Source organism: Simochromis diagramma, unplaced genomic scaffold (assembly GCF_900408965.1).
Source record: "Simochromis diagramma unplaced genomic scaffold, fSimDia1.1 OVJJ01000216.1, whole genome shotgun sequence".
NCBI classification, from domain to species: Eukaryota; Metazoa; Chordata; class Actinopteri; order Cichliformes; family Cichlidae; genus Simochromis; species Simochromis diagramma.
Genome location: NW_024386883.1, coordinates 6,089,845 through 6,100,272, shown reverse-complemented (window position 1 = coordinate 6,100,272; position 10,428 = coordinate 6,089,845). Strand labels below are relative to the sequence as shown.

Here is a 10,428-nt window from a genome sequence, read left to right as displayed (position 1 = left end):
TTGTGAACCCAGGCCTGCTTACAGCTGACACAAGGGAAAAGAGAACTGCTATAAGTATCAGAGCACAATGTTGCTCTGCTTCTATTTGTAGATCGCCTTCACAAACTAGAGGCTCCCTAAACAAACGATAAAACACACAGAATTATAGAAGATTAACAGAAGCTCTTTACATGGCATTGATTAACTCAGCTGATGAGAACAACATCACCTTTGTGCGACCTGCATATTTTATTATAAGTGGTTTTATTGGCATACCTAATATTAGATATTATTTTGTCTTTCTGTGTTTTATTTACATTCTTGGAGTGGTGGGAAACACATTAGTGATGATTGTAATAACATTGGATCACATGTTGAGAAGTCCTAAATATATTGCTGTTTTTAACCTTGCATTTACAGACCTGTTAAGTAGCTCTGCTTTGATGCCAAAGGTTCTTGACATTTTTCTGTTAAACCATTATTATATTTCCTACAATGACTGCTTGACTTTCATGTTTTTCTGCTCTACTTTTTATGCGATGCAAACTTTTAATCTGGTTGTATTGTCCTTTGACAGAGTCATGGCTATCATGTACCCACTGCACTATCAAATGAGAGTGAGCCACAAGCTCATTTTATCTTTGATCGCTTTTTTCTGGCTTCTTGCCATAACTCTTATACTCATTGCAGCTGGCCTTCTCACAAGACTTTCTTTTTGTAAGTCTGTTGTTATTCAGAGCTATTTCTGTGATCATGGTCCTATGTATCGTCTTGGCTGCAATGATATTACCCCCAATCGTGCAATTGCTGGTTTGGCACCAGTTATAATTCTTGGGTTTCCACTGGCATTTATCGTAGGAAGTTACTGCTGCATTGGCTATTCTTTGTCAAAAATTTCTACATTTAGGGAAAGAGTGAAAGCTTTCAAAACCTGCACAGGTCACCTTTCATTAGTGGCAATTTATTTCCTTCCATTTACATTTGTGTATATCTTTGGGAGTGTAATACATCCAAATGCTAGAATCATAAGCCTTTCTATTAGCACTGTATTGCCTCCCATGTTAAACCCGATTATCTATGTTCTTCAGACACAGGAGATCAAAGAGTCATTAAAGAAGTTGTTGCAAACTAGAGCGCAGTTTAGAATTGCAGAAAAATACTGATAAGGATTTAGGATTCGAAATGATAAAGTATTCCAATATCCTTCAGTACCACTCTACACATCAAATTTTGAATTTCTGGGTATTACAATATGTGCCATTTAAAGCAGCAGTCCCCAACCCCCGGGCCACGAAAGTTGAAGCTCGGGTGTGAAATTTATGATTTTCGGGTTTTTTATCGTTAACTCAGTTTTCCTGGTTCTTTCCCCATGTTGTAGTTGTGTGTCTTATTTTGAAAGGAATATTTACACCTTACCATAGCAACCAGATAGCATTAAGGGGCAGAGAGGTGGACGTTTCTCTCAATGTTGTTGGCGCAGTTCAGGAGGATGCTGCTAATAAAGTTACACAATTACACAGTGAATTTCACGTTTATTATTATATTTACAAAGTTTGTCTTGGTTGTATCATTTTATTTTGTTGTATTTATCTGTGACACCTTAAAGAAGTCCAGACGCTTTTCTCTCCAAGCTCTTTAGACTACCATGACCTGGATGACAGTTTTCGGCTGATGTAAACCACAGGTTGTTCGATCCCCTTGCTGGGTCCAAACAACTGTCAGCCCTTTGCTCAAGGAATCAGTCTAGAGAATGAAAGGGCGATCCAAATAGAACTCTATGAGTGTGGTGCAACCGGGCAGAGGGAGAACACATCTGCAAACTACGGTTGCAATCCAGCAACATCTGCTCTCTGGGCTGGTGTGAGATGGTTCTCACAAAGGAGCGAGGATGGAATAGTTAAATATGTTAACTCAGGCCTGAACTCATCTTGATACCAGGCCTCACGAGAAGTAAGCAGAAGTTGTTGATTTACCGGTCAGTCTGCATTCTTACCCTTGCCTACGGTCACAAGCTCTAGATAATGACCAAAAGAATGAGGTCATGGCTACAAATGGCAGAAATTAATCTGCTTTGAAGGGTGGCTGTGGTCTTCCTGAGAGAGAGAGAGAGAGAGAGAGAGAGAGAGAGAGAGAGAGAGAGAGAGAGAGAGAGCGAGAGAGAGAGAGAAAACCTTGATAATGTCTTCTGGGAATCTCCTACTGCGAGAAGGCCCCAGGGCAGACCGAGGACTTGCTGGAGAGATTACATCTCTCGGCTACCTTGGGAAAGACTGTCCCCGCAGATGTGCTGGAAGTGGTGATATCCATGAAAGATGAATGGATGGTTTACAACAAGATTATAACATGATAAAATGTGGACCAAGTGAGCCGTACAAATACTTTCTGGATGCACTGTAATCTTTTGCACCAACACATCTGCTTCCTATATGGACTTTTCTTTTGCACTTTTTACTAATATATATACATGAAGCAAAGATCAAACGATATATGATTCAACGCACAAATGACTGGTCTATGTATACAGACTGTCAGGGCTCTGTGTGCGGGCAGGTGGAAATGTGGATCCAAATGCAGGACTACGAGACAAAATGTAACTGAAAACCACAGCTTTTATTGCTGGCATGAAACAAAAACAGAAACCAAACCATGAAACCAAACAGGAACACACAGGCAGGATCTGAGGGTATGACGCGACAATGAGCACAGGAAAACACAGGGCTAATATACACAGGGTGGTAAACATTTTTCATGACATTGGATTTACAGCCAGAGGATGTCATATTCCACACAGACAGATGAGGCAAATTTACAGGTTACTTAAACTAAATTAACTTCTGACTTGAAAAGTGTTGATAATGATATTTTATACTCAGAAGGACAAACGGAGGTGGTGAACACACAGTTTCCTCAATACAATTACATGAAAGCGTAGTGTTAGGAGCACTTAACCAATCGGAATTATGGTGATTGGATAGTAAGTTTACTGGCAGGAAAGTGGCTTATTTTACAAAAAAAGTTCATACATTTTCCCCATAGTATATGTTTATGTTAAATGCATACAATGCTGATTAAAAGCTGTGATGCGTGTATGTGTGTGTGTGTGTGTATACCTGTTTGCACTGCACGGGAGTTTAGTATTAAAAGCATTATTAAAATGCATGAGCTCTTTAAGCCCTTTAGTCAGTAAGACTGAAAAAACCTACTATATTAATAAAGTTTAGCTTACTTCAAGCCAGTAAGGAGAGCTGGCAAAAATGCTGTGTGAGTTGACAGATTTATCACAATTCTCTTATTGAGACATTGGCAAATCTGACAGATTATTATTAGTATTTCATTAAATTGATGTTTAAACAACAGTTTTAGTCTTTTCTACCTACTGCTGCAATAGCATTTAACCTTAATCTGTCTGCTAATTTGCCGTATGGTCAACAGATTAAACTAGAAATCTACATTTAGAGAATTGTTGGCTTTCTCTAAGAGCAACATGACAAAATTAGAGCTGTCAGCGTTAATCTCGTTAAAATGACGTTAACACCTTAACCGCATTAACGCGGCAAATCTCTGTTAGCGAGTTACCACGGATCGCCCTGTGCGTGGGGCTGCATGTCGTCAACACGTTAACGTTGACACTGTGCATCCCCACGCCTTGCTTTACAGGAAACTGATGGGCAATATTTAGCATTTTTCATATTTTAGGATTATATACTGATGTATATAATCTGGAAATTGTGAAGCTGTTTGCAGTCAAATCAAGAATAAAGTCTAAGAATCTTTATTTATTACCAATGAAAAACAGGGAAAGACAAAGGAACTAATCCTGATCCTTTCTCAGAGATCTGAGGGATATTTCAGGAACTGTGACTCAATTTTCCTAAATGGTTATTAGTCAGTGATTTCATGATTGCTGATCTCTTATCCTGAACATATCATACCACTTCCATGTCCTGAGTGCTAAGGCTAGTTAAAGTAGTTTGGGTGGGTAGTTCAGGGGCTGAGGGTATCTCAGTCAGAGAGACTTTTAGAGGCAAATATAAATAATTTTTTTTAGTTTTTTTATTTTAAAAGGGTAAAATACTCCCAAACTTATGTCACTTGAGGCTAGTCATTGTGGATTTCCTGATTCATCTGAGGCACCAGAACTTCCATTTTGTGCCAGAATACAAAACATAAAACTAATGGTTTGCTGGTTTAAGTAATGTCATCTAACACTAAAATTTGATTAGATGAAAACACAGAAAACACAGGTTACAACTTTGTTAACTTTGTTTTTTGTTTATTTTTTCATTCTGACTATTGCGACTGATTAGATCAATTACCAAAGAAAGAAAGAAAAGCACCAGGGTAGAAAAAACATTCACATACAGTACAGTTCTTATACAGCAATGCCAAAAAGAAAAAGAAAATACTCCAGAGACTATTAAATCTCCAGGGGCTCTAAATTCAAACTATTACACTGAATATTATCCACAGGGACATATTAATAAGCTATTGTTGCCAAACAAAAGAAATTAGTTCCCTGGGTATATTAGAGATGTTCAGATAATCCCTCAGAGAGAAATAACAGACTGCTTTAGGCCTACAGGAAACTGATCTACATTCTGTAGCGTTGTGTTGTAATCAAAATGATTTCCAAGAAAACTGAAACAGCACTGTGGTTGTAACTTACACTTAGTTTCACAATATGTTGGACAGTGTTTGGAGTTTTGCCTCTACGCATCACCATAATAGATATTAAAACAGTCAAGATATGATTCAAATGGAGAGTTTAAGTTTTCATTTAAGAGGTTGTATGAAGTGTTACATTAACTTTTCAGGTATTGGAGGCATTTTTATGTGCTCCTGCTTAGATTTAACCTGAATGAGTGAGCTCCAGTCACTAGGAGTGCAACGATATACAAAATTCACAGTTTGGTTCGTTACGATACTTTGGTGTCACGGTTCAATATTTTTTTGATACAAAAAAATATATATTCATGCCTTTTTTAAGTTATTCAAATTATAAATTATTTCTTTTAACTCAAAAGTATAGTTTCTAAATTAAATGTTGCTGAAACAACAAAATAAAAAATAAAAATTATCTGATGGAGAAATCACTCATCTGTGGAAAAGAGTTTATTACAGAGAAACTGCTCTTTCCAAAATAAAAGCTATTTTGTCGACAGCAATAAAAGTAGCAATTGCCCTGTCTATCTCTTGCCCTCTTACAATCATGTGCTAACGGCTGTCTAAATAACTTGGGTAAAGTTTGTAGCATGCGTGTTTATTGTTGTTTTTGTCTGCTTCCACTTGTCTTTGCATTAGCGTGATGTCAGCGTAAATGTGCAGTCATATTCGTTGTGTTCCGACCAATGTAATTGAGCATTGCGTGGCACATTCGACATACTGTTGTACTTTTGTCCACGACGTGCTTAAGTAGAGTCTTACTTAACATGAAAATCAAAACGGTTCCAAATGCCAGATCTGAATGACGGTGGATGAGGTTCAATTTTGGGTAGCGTTGAGGCAGTTGCCATGCTAACTTGAGTGAATGCATATGGGCGGCGCTCAGTGGATCTGCGCTCGACAATGCAGCCTAGGCGGAGTAATCAAACGCAGATCCACTGATCCCTCAACACAGACAGCATCGTCAGAAGAAAAGTTGATCAAATAAATTAAAAATTTTATATTGTTCAATACATATGCGTACCGAACCCAAAGCACTGTATCGAACGGTTCAATACAGATACATGTATTGTTGCACCCCTACCAGTCACATATTGATTTATTTAATCAACTGTGGTGACGTAGAGACAAAACTGTGTGTATTTGTCTGATGAATTTTGGGCCTAATTATTGATCTGTGATTGACTCTTTCAGTGAGTTTGTTCACCAAATCACTTGGTATAATACAGTCCCTAGGCCTGAGTTGCCTGAATAATAAGTGAAAAGGCCCTAAAAGATTACAGGTTTACAGAATTAGCATGATCTTACTTTCCATCCTTACAAAGAGGTCTGTGAACTACTCTTCAGGCTGATCCCAGAGGAATCCCACCACAGTGCCACTGTATCTTCTCATTTTCCCCCCACAAGAGGCCTGATCTGTTTTTCTACTCCTAATAGGCTGTTCCTTGGAGGACAACACTGTTGTCTGCTAAACTTGTTATGACCAAACTGACTAATTGATCCTGAGAGGCTTCAGAGAAAAACACAAATATTTATCACACAGATGGCTCAACTTATAATTGTTCAAGAACTTTTTGTTTTTTCTAGTCATTTTAAAGGTGCATTCAGATGCTTCCATCACAGGGGTCTTTCTTACGCATCTGACTATGACATTTTGGTTTTTGAGCTTATATCTTATTTATTATTTTTGTTGATTTTTGCTCTGGAACAGAAAAAAAGGCAGAATATAGCAGGTAGTGTTCTTTCTTAAAAGAGAATTTTCATTTAAATTCTTTTAAATAATAGAATTAGTGACTTTTAGATGAAAGCCCGTGCTTCTCTGCACAGGGTCTACAAGGCCTGCAGCAAAACACACAGTCTTGGTAATGTTCATTATGTGGCCTCATGTAGTGGCTTAATTTTGAAGCCAATCCTCACATTAAATCAAAACACATGAATTCCCTTCAGTTTATCTCATATAACTCACATAATATTATATTCACTGACTCAATGCTTTGTAAGGGTCACAATGATCAATCCACTTCTTCATTTTGGGTCCAAAGACCATGGGCTGGCGGGGGCCCTGCTGTAACAAAATGGGAATAAAATTCAGTTTTATATGGTTACGCAATAAATCAAGATAAAAGGTGTGACACTTGACTCCACTGACCTTTACGTATTGTGATAGGCCTTGGTATAGGCCCCATTTGAAATATAGTCAACTACCCCAAATAATTGATGGTAAATTGCATTTTGACCACAAGGGGCAAAGAACAGTATGAAAGAAGAGCTGATATGGCTTCTTTTACATGTAGCAGGCTGTCTTGATAAATAAATAACCTTTATAGCTGCCACAATTTTGCCTTTAGGCCTAACTTCATTCTTCTTCATTAAACAAGGTGCTGTAAACAATCTTCGCAGATTTTGGACACATCATTTGCAGTTGCTGCAGATTTGTCAGGTGTGCATGTCCTGCGCACTTGCCAGAGATGCTTATTGGACTGTCATCTGGTGAAATCTGGTTTCTTGAACATGACTCTTTGGCATGTTCAAGAAAACAGTTTGAGATGATTTGAGCTTTGTGAGCTTTGGGTGGTACAAAGGGCCCCAAAGTGTGACAAGAAAATATCCCGGCACAATTACAGCACTAGCAGCCTGAACCATTGATACAAGGCAGAATAGATTCATACTTTTATGTTGTTTACAAAAAATTCTGACCCTACAATCCACATGTCAGAGCAGAAATTGAGACACTGAGAAATTGAGATGTTTTATAAACACAAGTGCATAAGGACATTTATTTCAACTTTCACACTTATCAGGATCATTGCATAATTTGCAATTATGGTGTGATGATGACCTGGTTTGACCTCCAATGAAAAGCAAATGGTTCAGGCTGCTAGTGCTGTAATTGTCCCTTGAACCAAACATGTTGAAAAACAGCTGAAAGAAGCCTACACTCATAACAGACTTGTGTGCTTGATTTTTGTAGAGGGCCTGTCTGTGTGGCATACAAGAAATGGTTAAAGATGATGAAGTATAGAAAAAAGGAAAATAAAGGTTGCCCTGAGGGTAGTGGGAGGGATGAGGACAGAGTGTGTTAGAAAACTGAGACAAAAATAATATCACAATATAAAGTTTTTGTTTTAAATACCATAGAAACCATAAATTCTTAAATAAAAATGAAGAAACTGATGAACATTTAAGGCTGATAGCTGAACTCTTTTAAACCATGAAAGTAATTGTAGATTACAGTATGTTGAAAATTAAATTGAATTGTGCAGACTTATAAGCATATTTATGAAATGTGGTGTAATTGCTCAGTTTATGACCACTAGGGCTGGTCCATATTATAACGTTCATGGTAATACCGGTACAATGTTTGGCAACGATAAGAAAATAAAATATTACGATAGAATATGGGTAAAACGCGCATGCGCAGTGCTTTTGTTTTCATACGCACATGGCCAAAAAAGCAAGGTGGCAATGGAGAATGAGAAGGGGGAAAGGGGACTGTTGAGTGAAACGGATGAACCAGAATTGGTTTGTAAAAATGGTGCAACTTCAATGATGTGGAACAGCTTTGGTGTTTGTCTGTCAGATACCCACCAAAGCACATTTTTTTGTGGAAGATGCAAGCGGGCCGTCGTTATTGCCGTATTTGTCGGACTAAGGTGCTTGTAAATCTGGGAGTAATCTGGGTCCAAAACGCCGTCCACTTCAGGTCTGAAAATGGTAACTGGTCCCTAAGGACCCCAAAGCACTTTACACATTCAGTCATCCACCGATTCACACACACATTCACACACTGGTGATGGCAAGCTACATTGTAGCCACAGCCGCCCTGGGGCGCACTGACAGAGGCGAGGCTGCCGGACACTGGCACCACCGGGCCCTCTGACCACCACCAGTAGGCAACGGGTGAAGTGTCTTGCTCAAGGACAGAATGACCAAGACTGTCGGAGCCGGGGCTCAAACCGATTACAAGACGAACTGCCAACTCTTGAGCCACGATCGCCCCAAAACTGTCTAAATTCTTTCAACTTTAATAAAATGACCTGCTTTACCAGGTGTAACACGTAAGTTTAACGTCCAAGCATTCGTGAAAACAGAATTCATTACATTTAACGGAGTTAGAAGTTAGTAGGAAGTTAGCTTGCTAGTTTCGCTAGTTACCTAAGCATGATATACCATGTTCTGACGGAGAGATTTCTGAAAAAATTCAAACGTACAGCTCTGCTATCACTTCCAACATAAATGAAGACAGGAAACTAAACAGCAGTGACGTTTGTAGGATTACTGAAGTTGGGCTAGTTGGTATATAATGATGAGCAACGTGAACGCTAGCGAAACAGCTATGTTAGCATGACATAAACAGTGAAGCTGCAGGATGAACGCTAACACTTTTCTACTCGATAAAAGTTAGTGTGAGGGTTCCTGATGGTTAGAGACAAATGCAATTGCATGGCAGGGTGCTGTAAACGGACCAAACTTCAGTCAGAAGAACAACTGAGATAATCCATTCATAGTACGAAGTTAGTCATTAATATACTGCAACAACATGAGAATAGAGCAGCTGTGACAGAATACAGCATTAATGAATCAATGGTACAGACGTGGAGGAAGCAAGAAGAATGAGTTGAATAAAGTTTGATTTAAGCTAAACAAAGCAGTCAGATAATGTGCCTCATAATCCCGTGCACCTTATGGCCCAAAACATACGCATACCTCTTTTTAACTTCAGTGGATATTATACATGGTTATGCTCAGGATATGTCAGCCCATTTCTACTGGAAATGCCTTTTGGTTAAACTTTCAGCAAGAAATTGCATTTGCACTTTTAATTTTTTATATAGCTTTAATGCACATAAAAAACAGCTGCTTGTTTAAGTGAAAATAAATGGATGGGTTTTTTGCGCTAGTAAAGTTGTGGAGTTGTATTGTGTATTTTGTCTCGCATCAGTTATATCGTCAGCTATAATGTTATTGCAAATTTTCAAATATATATTGTGAGAAATATTTTTGGCCATATCGCCCTGCTCTAATGACCACTGCAGATTGTTGAGCTTAATTATTTATTTAAAAAATGAACAGGGCCCACATTGACCTCTAAAGAACAACTTAAATGTGCACAGCTTTCATGCGCTTCAATAAATGATACACCTGGACACCCTCAGTTAAAGCTCCTTCCTCCATCCTCTAGAATGCATTTTGGAGATTGATTGTCAGGACACTGACAAGACGACGGAGGATGGTGGAGACAGGGAAATAGAAACAACTGGCAACAAACCTCAGAGCCACAATAGTGGATTTATTTGATCTAGAAATGTGATCTAATTGTCTCTGGCTGTTAAAATATTGGGGAAAAAATGCCAGGATATGTTTTAAACATTTGTTTTGTTTTCCAGTTTTTTATTTCGTTGATTTTCTCTTCATACAGATACTTTGATATATGAAAAACATGTTTAACTCGAAGATTTACATCAACACAGTGTCCATCATAATAACATCTATAGTATAATATCAACCGTGTCCATAATCTTAAGGTATTGTATGTGTTAGTATATGTCTTGACAAGCCCAGTGCTAACCCAAACTCTATTTTTATGCAGAAGGATAATTCACGTATTAGGATTAATACCTATGATAACCTAAATCTCAGAAGTTCGGGGCCCACATATGAATTATCTAACTCCATCTTCTCTAGTTACTTTTCTTATTCCATCTCCATTTTCCTCTAGGCCTCATCACACTGGCTTTGCATGAGCTGATTGTTCACTACCATGTCTATAATGTCTATCCAAACTAC

General features: G+C 38.3%; 1 protein-coding gene across 1 annotated transcript; it reads left to right on the top strand.

The window, feature by feature from the left end:
- The first annotated feature begins 170 nt into the window (after nt 1–170).
- Nucleotides 171–1,523, top strand: LOC120734108 (olfactory receptor 1500-like). Its single transcript, XM_040032679.1, has one exon. It carries the CDS (start codon nt 171–173, stop codon nt 1,140–1,142), a length of 972 nt encoding a protein of 323 aa, XP_039888613.1. The 3' UTR covers nt 1,143–1,523.
- The last annotated feature ends 8,905 nt before the right edge of the window (nt 1,524–10,428 follow it).

Coding starts and splice junctions, on each gene's coding strand:
- LOC120734108 (XM_040032679.1), top strand. CDS start 171: ATGGCATTGATTAACTCAGCTGATGAGAACAACATCACCTTTGTGCGA.